The sequence below is a fragment of the Pavona decussata genome, unplaced genomic scaffold (genome assembly GCF_977016875.1).
Source record: "Pavona decussata unplaced genomic scaffold, jaPavDecu1.1 SCAFFOLD_190, whole genome shotgun sequence".
Taxonomy (NCBI): Eukaryota; Metazoa; Cnidaria; class Anthozoa; order Scleractinia; family Agariciidae; genus Pavona; species Pavona decussata.
Window position 1 is genome coordinate 596,813 of NW_028145599.1, and position 18,119 is coordinate 614,931.

The window sequence follows — 18,119 nt, forward strand, 5'->3', positions numbered from 1 at the left end:
TCTAGCTACAATCTTGGACAGAATAAAAAAAGAAATTACCCCTCCCCCCAAAATCAATGTTGAGTTCACGCGCAAAGCAATACGCGCCATTTTTGTATTATTGAATGGGGGGAGGGGTGGTCTTAATTTTTCGTTTGATTTGTCCAAAATTGTAGATCTGTTTTTAACCGGATGGTTTGCTAATAAATGTTTGACACCCCGGATGAACGGCGGTTTAAAATGCGAGCATTAATACTCCCACAGCAATATCTCATGACATTTGAATTTTTGCTTCTGTTTTTGTAATTACCGGCCAACCTTTGGTTCTCACATTAACTATATTGGCCCCTTGTTTACTGCTCTTTGTTTAAATACTAATACTGATAAAACTGAAAGAGGCACTTACAAAATGTTCTTTTTTTTTTTTTGGTTACTTATTATTTTTATTTAGTCTTAGCTACCGTTTCTGTCAAAATTCTCTTTCACTACAATTTTCGAAAAACCGTTTGATGAACAACTGGAACTACCGGTAAGTCAAGGTGGAGTAAAAATGCCGCAGTAATATGGTAATCCAGATAACAAGAACCTTGTAGGATTTTTGGATTAAAGATTTCAAGCCTATGACTGTTCCGAATTTGATATTTCAGATATTTGGCCTCCTCTCGTTGGAGTCACGCGCTTCATATATTGGAACATGGTGTGAAATATTTTTCAAATCGGAAGCAAATTGATTTGTAATTTCATCCCACGCGACGATAGACAATTAGTAAAATTACCTCATTTATTGACTCATCTTATGCAAAGGCGCTAGATTTTAGAGAATTCTTACTTTTCTAGATTTTCCAGGTTCTTCTCACAGCTGCCTGAGCTGTGATTTACGTTAATGCTTTACGCCCTTTCGTCACTTCCGGTTGATTTCGTGATATATCGCGGGCTCTTGTTTGTAATTTATGCATGTAAGATGGCCACCCGAGAGGTAAGAAATAAATTAGGCAAGCAGAGGCAGTATCGGAAAGCCCGCAACCGGTCCGAATGCAATGAGACAGAGCAGAGTTCTTCGATGAAAAAGAGAATGAAAATGGACCCAGATTATGTGGAGAAATGGGACGCTGCCGCTTTAAAGGTAACAATTCCGATAGGGTAAAATGTTTGACGGTTTTTGCGCGGGCTCTAGATAGATTTTTATATTGGGAGAAACCCCATTAAGAAAGAAACGACTGCAGCATTTAGGTGTGAAAGTCGTTTTTGCCTTAGTATAATCTTTAAAGCTGTTATAATATGGCAGTTATCCGACGATAAGCGCCGAGTTTCTTTATCTTCAGTATTCGACAAATCCAAATTCAAAAGCGCAATGCCGTTCAGGTCGAATAATTTATAAACAATTGAGAACAATCACGGCTGTTTCGCGTGACACAATGGTCTCAAGGGATCACATCTACCGTAATTATTTTTGAAATACCTAAAAAACAAAATGAGTAAAAATTGTATGTACTATTTTTCTCTATATTTTCAAAATAGCAACGTTTGCCCACGATAACTACTAAAGAATTTCAAAGAGTGCTCCATCGATCGATTTTCTCGCTAAAGCTTTTCAAGCGAACCGTAAACTGTTTATTAGTTTATGTAAGTAAATTTCCCCTGTATTTTAGAAATGGCTGGCTAAGTTTTGGATTTCCTGGTCCAAAAAGCATAAGTTATACGTTTTCAAATCCGTGTTTATGGTTATACGCTATCAAAATGGCCGCGTGCTGTTTACAAGCTTGCCAAACAATCAAAGCCACGCGCTTAGTCGTTTGAAATGCTATTGATTCAAATCAAAGTATCCACCGAAACTGAAAATGAAGTCTTTCCCCCTTTCAGTTGGCTGACGAGCCTTCTCTTGAATCTACGTATTTACTTATATGCAACAGTCATTTGAGCTCTCTTTCGGCGGCCATGTGGTTTTTAGGCGGTGTTTGAAAAATATAAGATTTGCTTCAATATTGATATCGATTTCGTAAAACCCACCAGTTTTGCGGTCCTCTTTCTTTATTATGAAAGAAAGGGAACCTTTATTTAATTGATATTAATTTCCTGCCCTCAGCGAGTGATTTGCAACCATTTTTCTCTGTTTAAACTATGGAATTCGAAGTAACTAGACGTAAGGTTGAGGCCGCGCACTAATAATTAAATTTATAAATAATCTTCAGCTCATATTGTCGAAATTGAAAATTTGCTGAATAATTTGTAGGCGTGCTAGAGTAAGACAAATATATTTCCGGCTTTGCTAACCGGTGATAATTTTGTCAAAGCCATTTTTATACCATATTTGGTGCGTTTATGTGCGAATCGAAGGATGTTGTAAGTTCACGACATGCGACATGAAATAAGTACGCCTTTCCAGGTTTGTAATGTAAATTATGTTTACTTCGAGTACTCGCTGTATAAGCACTGGACGAAACAGGATCTGTTTTGATTGTTCTTGTCACATGTCAAATTACACAAGTTAAGCCTGGCACCTGATCAATTTTACAGGCAACAAGAGAATTAGCCTAGAATTTCTCTCTGTTTTTGACCTTTAAGTATTTGAGTGCGGTAGGTTGACACTTGATTTTGTGATGAAAAACCTCAATTGTATTACAGGTTACCGCTAATTGTTGTTGAGACCTGGCATGTTTGACTAGACATGTAGTCACTTCCTGCCTCACCCTATCTTACGCCAAAATAAACAGCATATTCAAAACAGATTAAGGTACTCCAAACTCCACACTGTATCAAAAGTTACTTCAACAAAACAGCAGTTTATGCAAGTTTTCTTGGTTAATGTTGATGACTTTTATACAGGACCAAAAAGACCACTTAGACGCCTTAGGTACATGTATATTTTAAACAAGTGAAACTAATACAAAAAAATGGAATTGATGATGTTGTAAGCCTCATTTACACGGCAGAAAATTTTAGGCACTGCTCGGATGAAAGTGGTACACGTACCAAAAAAATAGTATTGTTTACTCATTTACACATTCTTTTTTCTACCGTGCTAAACAATGTGAAATTATGATTTGGTAACGGGTAAAAGGCTCAACATCTCGGCCAGCGTACTCGATTCTTGCCTAGTGCGCATGCTGCTTCCTCTGTAAAAACATGGCGAACGAAAAGTTCCTAGAATTTGTTCTCTTAAGAAGATCGCATGTGTTCCAGCAGGAAATTCGGAAATCGACCTTTCTCTCGTCCACTTTACAGAAGAATAGAAAAAGGCGGAGGTACGGGTTGTTATTTATTGCATCAGTTCTCCCTTGTACTTTTGTTGAGCGATGGTGTTGGACACTGACAGGAAGTGGTCAGTGGTTTGAGATAGTGGAGACAACGTTCACAGAAAAAGAGTGGTATGACAAATTCCTTAACATCTTGGTCCTTCCATGCTATCCCGCGAGATTTTCTTGGCGACTTTTGCAGCGTCTTCCCACTATGCACCTTGTTGAGTGAATCACAGGCCGATTTGCAGATGCTCTCCCAAATTGGTGCTGACCAAAGGCACGAAGGCTCTTCAGAGAAAAAGTTAGTTCTGCACGGCTAATTGTTTCCACTGCACACTTTATCCGACCTGGGCTAGATTTTCAGGTTCGCGTACCAATTTTATCCGTGCTCGGACTACCTCTCGACATGGTCCGAGCACGGGTGAACTTTTGGTCCTGCACGGATGGGACAAAGTCGTTTACACGACTAAATCTATCCATGCTGAACCAATTTTTTTGGTACGCGTACTTTTTTCATCCGAACCGTACCAAAAATTTTCTGCCGTGTAAAACGGGGCTATAGTCACTATACATTAAATGAAGTTTTGGTGCTCAAAAATAACCTACACCCTGTACGTACGTACACTGTACAGTGTATATATAACTCACTTACAGTTACCAACAGAAGTAACTTTGGGTTCATATATCTTATAGGGCATGTCGACCTATACATCGGTCGTTAGCTGATGGTTACTCACCCGCCACACGACCCATATGCCACTCGGCTAGCGACCAACAGTCAGCCGCTAGCCCACCAATATAAATGTTGAGCACCCACCGATGTTGGCCAATGTATTTACGGTAATATCATCAGTAGCTTATCGGTAACTACCAGTGGCATAGCGGTCAACTGTCGGTCCTATATGGGTCGATAGTCAAGCGAGAGTTGACCACTAGCTGATTGATACAATCCACCTTCAATCAATGAACATCGCTACTCAATCGACTCTCGACTAACAAGCGACTGATATATCTGTCATTACTCAATAGACCGACATGCCGCACACACATCACTCTTGCAGGGCTGCAAATAACTAACGTGCAGGCGCCGGTCACGTTGTCCGGTCAAACAGGTTTTTGCTCGGACACTACCTGTTTTTGGCCGGTGAAATTTTAACGGTCGTAACTCTTGCGATAGTGAACCTAGATTACACAGTAATCCTTTTATAGCTAAAAAACAACTGAATCCAAGTCAATTTGGCAATAAAAATTACAAGTTAATAGTTTTACTACTCTTTACTGCAGAAGCAGCCTCGCATTCAGTACGTGAAACGGTTACGCAAGATACAACCGCAATTGTCCGTTTTACTTTAAAGTACATCTGGCAAAATCACTTATAATTGAATATTACACTTTGGCAATCGCCACATCATTTCTACAACTGAACTTTAAGTAAAATGTACAGAATATATGAAAGCTGAAGGGTTCAATCGATCTCTTAATTTATTTGAAAAAAAAAAAGAAAGCTAACTGAAACGTGAAAATAAACAAGAAACACTTAACTTTAATTCATATCGTCTTAGGGTTTCGAAATTGTATTAAATGGATGGCGTCTTATTCCAAGTACAATTGTTGCGCTCGCTGACATTCTTCCATTTACAATCCCTGTAAGATGACCTTATTCTTTCACTTTTTGTGTTATACGCTCCATTTTTGAGTTGCATCGAGTGATGAAATCACTAGAAAGCTTTAGTAACCAAACATGTTTTGCAGGGTGTGCCGGACGTAACGTATCGTTTGTTCGCTTTTTGCACTTTGCAACAAATGCTACGTGGAGTATTCTTGGTGCCGCGAGATTATTCTTCGTGAGGGTGCTTTCCGATCATTCAATCAATCAAACAAACAAACAATTACTTTATTTAAGAGTCAATCATGGTATCTAGCCAAAGGTAAAATCCTCTACTAATTGGGAACACTTAAGGTAAATAAAATAACGGAAGACACGATGATTTGCGGTCGCGACAGGACTTGGTGACATCGTGAAAATTTGCGACTACCGGGAATTTCTCGACCCCTTTGTCTAGTTTTATATTCGTTTTGGTTTTTCTTTCAAAAACATGAATGTTGTCCCGCGTGATTATCAAATACTTAAAAATTAAAATTTCTCTGAACGAATCGGTAAAGACCGGACAAGATGTCCGGCAATCCAAGGATTTGTTCGGTCAATACCCAATTTTGACTGGACATTGTCCGTTGACTGGCCGTTATTTGCAGCCCTGCTCTTGACTGATAGTCCAGCAAGAGTCGACCTCCAGGCCAAAGATACCGGCTATCGATCATTCACTAATAACAATCCACCGAAACAATTTACCTACATTAGTGTAACCAAATTTTTTCACAGTGATTATTGATTGACGGTCGATAGTAGGGTTAACGGTTGACTTTTTGTCCAACAACAGTTGATAGCCAATTGGCATATGTGTCGGTCAAGTGTTGATCAAGTAATGACCGATATATCGATGGGTATATGTCAACGTTCAATTAAGTGGCAGCTGATATATCGGTCGGCTAATGACAGAAAGTCCATCAAGTATCAGTGAAATATTGGTAATGTACAGTGGATTTCCATTGATTGACGGTCAATGGTCCGTATCAATGGGTTGGTGGTCGACTGTCAGTCGATAGCCAAGTGGCATATCGGTCACGTGTCAGTTGAGTGTTGATCAAGTAATGACCGATATATTGACCAATACATCGTTCAATATGTTGGTCGAGGCACCCTCAGTCAGTCAGTTGGTTGGCCAATGCAGATACATGATCCTCACTTTCTACTTACTGTAGAGTTGTACAGGGACACAGTGATTATGAAGTTAGTACATGAGGGATTCATTTGAAATATTCACCAACCAAAGACCAATGAAAGATGTACATATCGTTAGAAATAGTGCTCTTAAAGGGAAAATAAGGTTGAATTTTCATTCCATGTTTATAGCCACAGACAATACGTTATCCAAAATCCAAGCCACTTTTATTGATGCAAAACAATCAAGACTACACACTTAACTGTCTGATGGTACCTGTTCAGTATCCATAAACTGAAAGCAAAACTTTATGTTGGATATCGACAAAATGGATATTCCAGAGCATGTAATGGAACAGCCATTACATGCTAGTTATTCCAGATACAGTTGTAACTTGTTTAGTTTCTCTCTTGCGAGGGTTAATAATGCAAGGGATGTTAGCACAGGACGGTATAAACTATAAATTAGAAATACAGTGCATGCAATTTATAATTATTATTATTATTTTTTTTTTTAGTGAAGCAATATATCTACAGTTTATTAGTAAATATAAGATAGCTTTTATTTTCATAAGAGCAATAGTTATTTCAGGGGAAGTGTGTTTATGGAAGGCTATTAAATTTCAGAAATACTTTAATTTTCATTTGATGGTATTTTCTCTCTGTTGTTTATTGTATTTTTGCAGTGAGCTAATTTGCAACTGTGTAATGAATGGTGCTGATCTCAAATTATCTTGTATTTAATAATAAAGTGTAGATTTTTCTTTGTATTTTATTATTTTTACCTATTATAGACTTACAATACAACACTTACTGTAAAATCAACACTATTACAATTTCTAACACTACTGTACTGTATAGAAAAAAAATGCCTATTAGCAATATTCTAATTATAATACAAATTACGAAACTTACATGACAGTACCTCACAACATATATACATTACATTGCTGTACACGATACATAATTAGTTTTACTCTACAATACTTAGCTTACAACACTTCTCCATGAGGTAACACTAATGCTCAAACAAACACCAAGTAGCTGAGGGGTTGGGAAAATACTAAAGAACATATTAGATACCTTAAAGGATGGATAAATAATAATTTATTTGCATTTATATAGATAAAACTTAGCTAATAATATGAGATGATTAAGAATAGTGTTGTCTTCAGTGGCATCAAAGACTCCAAACAGTATTTTTTCTAATGGTATAGATATTCTTGTTAAGTTAATTTCAGTTAACCAAGAAGAGAACAACTGCCAAGATTCTTTTGTCATATTACAATAAAAAAATTAATAAATGTTCAGGGGATTAGATTTCTGTTAAATACAAAAGGCACACAAGGCAATTCAATCATTTTAAATCTGAATAATTTTACATTTTGTGAAAACAATATTGTTTAATAATTTGTATTGAAATTCCCTAAGTTTTGTGTCAGGAGTAGTTTTAAATGGTAGGGAGTCTTGCAAAATTGCAGGTTTTAATTGATTCCTGTTCTGCTGATTAGATAAGTTACAGAAGCATAAATTTACGAATCAATATATTCATCAGGAACTTGATGATTCAGCAATTCAAGAGAAGATAGACCATGAGATTCATATACGAGATGGAATTATGAAGTTGCTGGCTGCCTGCCATGAAGAGGTTCAAGCCCTTGAAGCATCTAAGAATCTTCTGACGATCAATGCTCGCATCCTGGCACTAATGGGGCTCCTGCAGAGACACAGAGCAAAGTCTGTTATGATGCGCAAGGGATCAAGGTCAGTTTTGTTTTACAATAATAAATGCTGGTGTATTTTCATCCTAGTCTGTTACATTGTGTTATTCCAGAAAATATCCTTGCCTATCTCCATGGAAGGTTGTTGGAAATTCTGAAGAGTCTCAAGAACCATTAAGCTTTAAAAGGGAAGTTTAAAGCAAAAATTGGAATTTCCAGACGGGAGTTGGAGGATTCCAAACCAGAAAGCCTTTGGTGCAAGGGATATGGATTTTTATTTTTCAAACAACACATCATAATAATATATTATTATTATTATTATTATTATTATTATTATTATTATTATTATTATCATTATTATTATTATCATTATTATTATTATTATTATTATTATTATTATTATTATTTTGTCTGAGTGTACATGTATCTTGTCCTATAAATATTACAAAAATATGCATAAAATACACTGTATAGTAATCATGAACTAAAAGAATAAATTAAGTTGATTTGTCAGAACTTTTTTGAGGGAAAACATGTCAGTATGTTGTATGCAAACTTATTCAGCTCTGTAGTGATTGAACTGATAAACCATATCAAGATTCACTCTCTAAAATAATTATGGTTCTGGTATTACACAGTTTTGATCTCTCAAGAGTTATTTATTCACTTGTGTAACCATTAAGTGCTTTATATTGCTTGGGATATACTGTCAGTAATTCTGTAACTAAACACAAAATAAGTTCCATATATTTCACTGAAGTGTATTGTTTGTTTTCAAACTTCAGTTCAACGTACCCTCCTGATTCAGATGATAATGATGGTCCTTGTAAGGCACGACTTTCTCTCTCAGGTAAATGTGGTTTGTTAAGGAAGCTGTAAGTGCAACACACTGAATAGTGCTAACACTCATTTACTTATACTGTGCAGTTCCATAGTTGAAGGGGTGCCTGGAAAAAGGCCCTAAGTGACTTCTGATAAATTGCTAGTGAGATTCTCCTTCCAAATTGCCTTGTATTCGCTTGTGAAACAAAAGGAGAATTTGACCTTATATCAATTAAAGTCATTTACTAAGTAGGGCCTTATTCTGCACACCGCTTCAGTTGAGCATTGCTCTGTTCACATATATTACATTTCAAGGGATGACACTGCATAAACAAAAACGCAACCTGTGATTATTGGACTGTAGAATCCAGATCCCTCAAAGTATGATCTCAAATTATTTGCATACACTGGTTAGATCCATACTTCTTTTGTGATTTTTAAGGCTCAAATTTGGCAAATGAACTTATATGGCCTCAGCCTTAAAGATGAAACAGCTGAAGTGAAGCAAGATGATGTCTTTTCCCCTCTGTTTGCAAAAGCCAAAATTTACACATTAAAAAAACAGTCATGTTGGTCTTGTTTTGTTTTAATGCTTCATCCCTCATGAGTTTTTAGCAGAAGTCATAAGCTAGTAAGTGTTGATACTAGGCCAAATTGTCACTTGTACTCTTTTTCCAGAGAAAGTCTTCAATAAGTAGAAATAATAAACGCTTTCAGAGCAGTGGTGATTTTGTCAGAATTTGTCATCACCAGTTACGTCGCCATAACTGTATTTGTTTTATTTAATATTTTGCTTTTAATTATTGATTCAGTCTCGAATATCTTATGTGCATAATACATGTGTAATGTTTCTCCCTTCAGATATACGTGTCCCTTTGATGTGGACACAAGATGATCACAATAAAACCAAAACAGGTAACAATATAACGTAATACGCATAAGGAACATGATGCATTTTTCAGTCACAAGCCTTAAGGCAGGCACACACGAAAATAAGAGAAGGTGACACCATAAGAACCTTTAACTTTAAAACCAGAAAATACTTGAGGGCTGCAGCTGCTGAAATGTACACAATCATATCCTAATATCTGTTGCTCTATCCTTAATGTAGGTTAAGAAATATTCCTTAAATCTTTACCTTTTACAAGAAATTATACCATTAATGTTTCTACATTACGTACATGTAATAAACTATGTTGCTCTTTCTTTGTCTGTTTTACATGTCGCTTTTAAGTGAAATTTCTTTCGTTAGTTTGTGCGTGGAACACTAGAAATGGTCCCATATTTCATGTTATGCATGCTCAGATCTGTATTTGACTGGTTTGAAACCGAATGACTACCCATCTATAATTTTGTTATAGCTCATAGGGTACAGCCTTGTGATCCCAAACTGTAATAACACACTGTCAGGCAAATATTAATTTTCTTTGCATGGTTAAATGTTTTCTTTTTTTAGAGCAACATCTTTACTATGTGTTCTGCTTATTGAAGCTTGATGGTCAAGTTTTAGACACAGCTCTTGTTGAAACTGATGAGTCAGAAACAGACATTTCCTTTGACAACATAATTGTCTTGTAAGTACACCGTTATAATGTCCATTAATTTACTTCACTAACATATTTTACATCAAGTTTTACACAGTGTTAAATAGACATAAAAAAAGCAAGGTTAGGATGAGAAAGTCCTGAACAGATATCCTTCATGTCACAGTTATCAATCTGTATACATGGCTGTCACAACTGTTGATGTAGGTGGCAAAATGAAACTAGAAGGCCCGGATTTTTTCCAGTATTGCATCAATGCCTTTTTTTTCAGTCAAAGTACAAGAAACTAGCTACGAGTAAAACTCATAATGGCTAGGGGAAATGCCTGGCCCTTGGGTCCTAATAATAAATAATAATAATAACAGTAATATTTAATGAGGGGGTCCAACTCGCCAAGGTGGTTTTCAGTAATGACAGCCCTAGCCTGCATTATTGTTCACACTCTTCCAACTCATCTAGAGGATATGAAAGAAATAATGTTTTCCTACTGAAGGTTGCCTCAGCCCAAGTGCAATTTACATGCTCAATTAAAAGAAGAAATAACAAGTCATTTCAACTTCATTGAAAGTGTCACATGAGATACATGTGTCCTTGGTAAAGGCACTGCCTGTCCCAGCTCTCTAGTCAGCCTAGTGCCCTCAGGTGACTCACCTAACCAGGCTCATTTAATTTCTTCTTTTCTAGTGACAATGTGAGTCATGACTTCAAGTTGGATATAGAGATTTACTACTCCGTTTCAGCAGATAGTGCAGCAAACAGATTTTCTGGTGTTACACGACCTCTCAGAAGAACTGCAGCTGGCCCTGAAGTTCCTAAGTTTATACTGGCAAGACACACTCAGCTAACAGTAGATCACCTTAATGAGAGTGTAAAGTCTCACGATCTTAAAACTGGTGAGATTATCATTTGAAACCATGTCAAACTTCTCACTTCCTACATGTACAGGTAGTAATAGTATTCTTTCAGAGTCAGTTCTGTACAATGGTATTATTAGTAACATGTGTGCTATCTGAATAATTATTTACATTGTAAATTTCTTCAGACTAAACTGAGATGTCTACAAATTTGAAAAATCAATGATGAAATAAATAATTTTGCTTATTACGTGGCATTAATAAATGGCATTGCACCTGACTATAATATACAAATGTATTGGACATAAAACACCCACTAGATTGAAGTCAGACTTGTGTGATCATAGGATTATGTTCCACACATTAAAATGCTTTCTACTTGAGAGGCTATCTGAGTATTTGCTTCAGCTGTGCCCATTTGAACTTTGGAACAGACTGAAAGATCAAATAAAATAATCTTCAATCATCATCATCATACCTTTTTTGAACATGCTTTTGACTTGTAGCTTTTTAACTTGTCACTTTAAAATTTTAGTATTCATTTTTATATTCATTTTTATAACACCTGTAAATTTATATGATATAAAAACATTGAGAATGATGGATTATTCAGTAAGTGACACAGGCATACTCGGAAAAAGAAATCCAAGTGCTCCTGTCAGGAGTCGAACACGGTCTAAGACCTTCCGATCACTAGTTCGGATGCTCTACCACTAGCATCCTAGCAGTAAGCTGGATATTTGTCCCATGAACGTAGTTTAATGGCCTTAACTCCCACGAGTCTCTTGTAGCTCAGTGGAAAATAATCATAAAGTATAAAACATTTTTGGTGTAAGTATAATTCCATTAGTGTCTTTACCACAGAAACTGATAATTAAATTGAAATTGAGAAAGTACAAGATGTGACTTTAATGATTGCTGGCAACATGGAAAGAACATAATTATTCTTCTACTTCCAGTCCAAAATCTATATAATATACAGGTAAGTTGTAAAACCTTCAAAGTATGTTTATTAAATGATACCGCCCGGTTTAAATGACTTGATGCTAACTGCCTGTTTATATTATTACTAACAGGTTTGGTTGGTGCTAGTCCCTTAGCGACCACTACAGAGGGTTCGAACATGCCTCAATTGGCTCTTTGGGGTCAAATTTGCTGTCTTCTTGCTGCCAGACCAGCATGTGTAGAGGAAGCTCAGATGAGTGGCTTCCTTGAAATACAGGTAAAGTGATGTGTAATGAGTCTCAAAAGTAACAAGTATTGACTTAATATTCATCCACTTTGGTTACTGCTAGTTCCACTTCATATCATCCAACATTCATGCGGCTTATAAATGGACTTAGCTTTTTGAAAGTTTCCCCTAAAAAATCAATAATATAATTATGCAAAGCAACTACTATTTTCCATTTGATCATATTTATTTGTAATTTTATGATTTATTTATTCAAACCTTACGTCATAACTTTCATTGATAATGTCATGGTTTTTAAATCATTTTTAGAGGAGGACAGGTAGCCAATTTTCGTGGTGTCGACTTTGGTGTGTTTTGAGGCATGCAACAATTAAATGCTGGAGCAGTAAAGAAGAATTTCAGAAGGGAGAACCTGTGGAATTGATAGAAATCAAACCGGTAAGAAATTTGTTTCAGTGTGGTGAACGGTACCTGACTTCAATATATAGATTCTACAGTTAGATTACAGGGTTTGTTTTTGCTTCATTGAAGCATGATGTAAGCCAGTATCCAAGCACTTGGGTGGGGTGGGTGGGGCAGCTTAGCCCGGGAGACGATTATAATTTCGTAATTTACACCTATCTTGAGTACATGTAGTTTTAGGTTTTCCGGTTCAGCCTGCCTTAATCTCATTTGTCAGTGGTGGTTTTGGCTCGCCAAGATAAATTAATGGCAATTGGTTAGTTCGTAAAGAAGAATAATTGTCAGATGTATGACTCATGTACAGTGTAATTCACTAAGTTCAACAGCTGAGATTTTTTTCAAGAAACAGGACTTGTTTCATGCCGCTTACATTACTTTGTTTTCTGAACTTCACATCTAGTGAACCAGCCAACCACCCAGTGCTATGGGAATGAAATAGATAATAAGTCCACGTTGTAAATTCTCGGAAAAAAATTTCCAGGCCCCCACCCCCCTCCCCCCCCCCCCCCCCCCCAGCAGGAATTGAAGCCAGGACCTTTGGATGCTCTAACCACTGAGCTATGGGGGACTGACTCTTCGACTCCTGATGGGGCTCGGAATTTTTTTTCCTAGAATTTACAACGTGATTAACTTCACATGAAATGATTAATAAATGATGTCTAAAAAAATAATTAGATAGGCTTGACGACTTATCGTTATTAGCATAATTAATTTACTCAAGTTGTGGACGTACATGTAGAAATTCCTTCCAATGTTATTTCTGTAGCCTTGGATTGAATCTAATGTGCATTAGCTAAACGGACTGTCTTTTAGTTTTACACCACCATGCAGTATCGCACTAAAAGAAGAAAGCTGTAAAGTTTTGTGGCCTTGTAATCATTAGGCTCCAATTAGCGTCTGTATTCTTGTAAGCATGACCAGATGAATCTCAGGCAGGCTAAGACCTTCAGCGATACACAATGTCCTTATGATCGCCGGCCTTAATCAGTCAACAGTGAAACATTGTACCGTATTTCTCTTGTAACAGTGGCAAATGACGTCCTACCTTCAGATGAGAGTGAAGTTAGAAAATATTTGCCAAAGCGAGCATCTATTTACTGGTGTTTGTATGACGGCATAAGTTGCTAAACTTCGACCTGTGTATTTTCTAATGAATATGATTATATGAAACATCGTATTTTTTAACTGCACTTAGTACGCAACTTAAGCAGTTGCGAAAAGAAAGCCTGAAAAAATTCAGGCTTGAACGGGATTCGAACCCATGACCTCTGCGATGCCGGTACAGTGCTCTACCAACTGAGCTATCAAGCCAACTGGTCATATTGTGAGTTCGTAATATACCCGTGAAGCATGAATAAATAAATATGAATATATGAAACATCATATATTTGAACTGTAGATGAAAGATTACATAGAAGAAAGATCCTCGCAGTTAGTACGCAACTGCTGAAGTTGCGTACTATCTGCGAGGATCTTTCTTCTTTTTAGTGTTTACTAATGTTGGTAATATTTGTACCTTGGTGTGGTGTAAGGTTTTTACAATTATTTTATTTTACAGAATATGGACATAGTAGACACAGTCAGTGCCACATTTCAGCGCCGACGCATCCTTATACTCACAAGCCTGACCCCCGAGAAGGAACCTGTGCTGGCATCTGAATCTGATCAGGAGTACGTCAGCTGGAGAGATGCACTTCACCAGGCTATTAGAGATGTGACAGCCTGGAAAACAGCCTGCACACAGGAGATGAACATTGTTTACCCATCTCCAAAGAAGTTGCCTTTTGTAGAGACCAAGACTCTGTATGATTCAGTAGAGGTTACACTATCCTTGCCAACAGCGGGTGAGTAACGTGCGCCCCGCCATTACATAGCAGACTTGGAATGGTGGTGTGCGTTTTGTTCTTTCTGTAATCCAAAAATTAAAATTAGGAGGAACCAAAACATGAACAATAATCAGCGGGGAGTGCTTGCTCTGATTATCAAATTTTCTTACACATCCTGTAGAGCAAGCTTGTTGAATGCTTTTGTTAGACGCCTAAGATACAAAACTGGTGTCCGTGTGTGGAGTAGATTCAGTTGCATTGGATAAAACGTGTGAAGGTGGGATGTGACAGCAGGGAAGGTCTCAAATCTAAGTTTGCCTTCTTTTTTTCCCCCATTTCTGTCTTTTGCATTGTACACACGCTGGTTATTTTTGTTTGTTTATTTGTTTGTTTGTTTGTTTGTTTGTTTGTTTGTTTGTTTGTTTTGCTGATGTAATGTGGCACTTTTCTCTTTCTCACTCCAATGCACTTTATATGTGACTTGCTTTCCTTAGATGCTTCATGACCTTGCCCGCCATGTTGCTTTGCTTGGCTGGAGCATGTAAGTGATCATGATCTGTCCTTTGCTTCATTCTTACATGCAGTCGTCACTATTGCACTCATTCGTGTAGCAAAATACTCTGAAAGATCTAAGCTGACTTGATACATCTGTTTCGTTATTTGCCGGGTTGTAGATTATCTCGGCCGTAAAGCTGACGTATCGCTCGTTGCGTGGTCTCGTTTTACTTTCCTAAAAAGCTACCTTTCATACGTCAGATGCCAAAATACACATCGACGCTTTACTCACCAGCACACTGACTTTCACACAGCACAACACCACCGTTTCGTTACAAAATACTCCCAATGTACCAAAAATGACTCGCCCTGACTGTGAGGAGTGTTCACGATTTAAATGACCAGTCGAATCTGAAAACCACTATAAATTCACTTGGAAACGTCAAGAGTCTTTCAGTCAGTTAAGGACTACCATCTCTGGCCGATCATACTAGACAGACTAACGAGACAGAAGGAGTCAGTCACCAACAGTATCAATCTAAACTACATTTAATCCACTCAGCAGATTATGTGAAGTGTGAAATCAAGCGTGTGCCTCTTGGAGAACTAAAATCAATTCCAGCGGAGACCCCTTGCGTCGAGTGTACATACGATATATGGCAGAGAAGGGTCCCTCAGAACAGAAGCTTTGGAAAGGGAAAGAGGAAAGCAGCAAATGAAAATGTGTTGAACTACGAAACTACAATCTAACTACCTGACAGTGTTTACACAGCGGGAATAACCTGTCCCAGAAAAATACCGAAAGCTCTGTCTAAGGAGACTCCTGCTTTGCTAAGCCTGGAAAGAAGATTATTACGCTAAATCGTTTGTGTATATAAAGTAAAAACAATGGAATATACTGTCATCAGTATTTAAAGAGAAAATCAACAAACAAAACAAGCATTGGTCAAACTTGGATCAGATGTTCAAATAATTTAATATGTAAATAGCAGACAAGTTTGACAAGAGCTAGATGCGTTAATTTTAAATTAGCCATTTTAAAAATCGCGAATAACGGTCTTCAATCCTTGGATTTGACTAACTAAGCAATGGACGATTGACAAGGATCGCCGCCGGTTTAACTGTTGAATTTTTTAAGACACGTTGACTTCACCTATTTTAAATTTGTACAGATAAGAGAGTATTGGATAATTGATTTAATTTATATTATCAAGTAAAGTCTATAATAAAGAAGTGGTTACTATTCTTTACGTGCTTGCCTGGTATATTCACTTGATTGTCTCCGTTCCCCCGCTCACCACCCTCCTTTGAAAAGAGTTTTTGTTGTTTTAAGCAGTGGCACAGAAACCCTAAACATAGTACTACCAGTGATCGTACGAGAGAGAGAGAGAAAATGTCTTGCTTCACGCCGATTGGATCCTTTTTAATGTACAGTTCTTTGTGACGTCAGTTTTGCTCCTGTAAAAACAAAGCTGTCCCATAATAGACGGTATTGAATTGGAACTAGCTTGCACTTTTCACGTGCAAATTAAATATTTTTTTCCGTTGGGAAAATCCCACGTTAAATAAGGCTATGTTTACACTATGTTGGATAGAATTTTTATGCCGTTGTGAAAAATACTTCGGCCTGTTGTGAACAAGAGTGGCCCAAAACCGCCGCCATCTTTCCGCTATAGTCCAATCCTCGCTCCTCGCTGTTGACTTACGCTTCATGTTCGATTCTATGTTCACATTACTCAAGGAAGTGTCACGAAAACCTATCCAATATGTGAAGATTCATTTTCAAGACCGAAGCAGCGCAGCATCGCCCCGGTACAAAAATCGTTCCGAAATCGGCGTTTTGTGTGAACGAAAGCCCTATCCGATATGTTTTTGTTGCCAGCAATAGAGCTATCCGGTTTAGTTTAGACACAGGCTAAGCGGCTTTAACATGCCGTCCTACCTCTTCTGTCTGATGTAATTTCTCATATACATTAGTGTCTTGTTATTTAATTTTAATTTTGTTTTTCCACACAATTTTGTGTGATAGCTGTAATTATTTTAGTTGTTTTACTATCTTCCCCCAACAAGTGCCTCCATTAGTGCAAGCAAGATCGCAGTTCAGTACCGAGAATACGAGTATGGTCTGTTTCGACTATATGCAATAGCCAAAAGGCCTGGGCACGCTTTTAAAGACAACAAACGCGTGCTCTCCTCCTTTCCAACTTTTCATGAGAGTGGGCGAGTAAACACAGGCTAAAAGAAAGATGACTCGGAAAGATTTCCCCTCCACTCACTTCGAAACAAATTGATACAAACTTTAGGACAAAAGGATTGAAGACATTTGTTTTAACAAGAAAAGTGAAATAGGTGAATCCTTTGGACCAATGTTGTTAGTTTTAACTCAAAGGACCATTCCCTTGAACCAAGTAACGATACGCCGATAATTATGCGATGCTAAAATTGTTATCGCCTTCGCTCTTCTGCTTCCGTGACGCAGGAGTTCTTAACCGGCGGTCACGTGAGACTTTACATTTTGACTTCATATGGCGCCGCTTGTTTCCCAATTAGCCTCCTAGAAAAAACGGCTTTCTGGGGTTTTGCTGAGGTTACTTACTCATTCAAGTAAATTGTCTTGTGAATTATTGTTCTGTATCATAAATTAAAATGGTGGTAAAGCTCAGGGGTCCAGGGGACGGGAAGTGTCACGGTATATCACCAAAGGGAAAATTTTCACTGACGGGTAAATTTTCTGAACATTCTTATGACTTCCCAGGCCTGACTTTTGCGTTCGAAGCAAATTTCTAATTCCCTGCTAGAATTTAAATTGCTTTCAATTTCGGGTTACGCACCTCTGAGTTTGCTTTCTGTTGACATTGCTCTGTTAGTAGGCCAACGGAATTTCAATATGTATTAAGAAGCATTAATTAGAAGCTTCATGATACTGAAAAAGAAGGCGAAACTTGGACTTTCTTTAGGAAATCTATGACTGGTATTTCCTTGTTCTATGAGAACAAATTCAAAGTGCTAAAAATATTTGTAGCTTTAAAACTGAAAGGTGAATAGAAAACTCTGGTGTGTAGATTGTTAGGTGAAACGGGTCAAAAAAAAAAAGGGGGATCTCCCTGTTGGCATATCAAATGTCCAAATTTATATATCGATCGCGTGACCTGTTTTCTCTTGTACAGTTATTGTCAGTTAAGTAAACGAAATGACAACTTAAAATTTCA

The 18,119-nt window shown here is 37.4% G+C and overlaps 1 protein-coding gene across 4 annotated transcripts; it reads left to right on the forward strand.

Moving 5' to 3' along the window:
- Positions 1 to 925: 925 nt before the first annotated feature.
- LOC146462209 (rhotekin-like) lies at positions 926 to 16,160 on the forward strand. 4 transcript variants are annotated; one of them, XM_085085777.1, is made up of 11 exons: positions 926 to 1,102; positions 7,550 to 7,758; positions 8,501 to 8,565; positions 9,399 to 9,452; positions 9,994 to 10,111; positions 10,766 to 10,974; positions 12,012 to 12,157; positions 12,437 to 12,565; positions 14,148 to 14,433; positions 14,910 to 14,956; positions 15,473 to 16,160. In XM_085085777.1, the coding sequence occupies exons 1-10, from the start codon at positions 941 to 943 to the stop codon at positions 14,918 to 14,920; spliced, it is 1,389 nt and encodes a 462-aa protein (XP_084941903.1). In that variant the 5' UTR covers positions 926 to 940; the 3' UTR covers positions 14,921 to 14,956; positions 15,473 to 16,160. The 4 variants fall into 4 exon arrangements, with proteins under 4 accessions (XP_084941903.1, XP_084941904.1, XP_084941902.1 ...); XM_085085778.1 differs by having other exon boundaries at positions 15,476 to 15,716; XM_085085776.1 differs by lacking the exon at positions 14,910 to 14,956 and having other exon boundaries at positions 15,476 to 16,160.
- The last annotated feature ends 1,959 nt before the right edge of the window (positions 16,161 to 18,119 follow it).

Excerpts from the sequence above, each read along its gene's own strand:
- LOC146462209 (XM_085085775.1), top strand. The coding sequence starts at position 941 with ATGGCCACCCGAGAGGTAAGAAATAAATTAGGCAAGCAGAGGCAGTAT. Across the intron at positions 1,103-7,549 it reads GGGACGCTGCCGCTTTAAAG|GAACTTGATGATTCAGCAAT; the intron begins GTAACAATTCCG and ends TATATTCATCAG. Across the intron at positions 9,453-9,993 it reads TCACAATAAAACCAAAACAG|AGCAACATCTTTACTATGTG; the intron begins GTAACAATATAA and ends TTCTTTTTTTAG.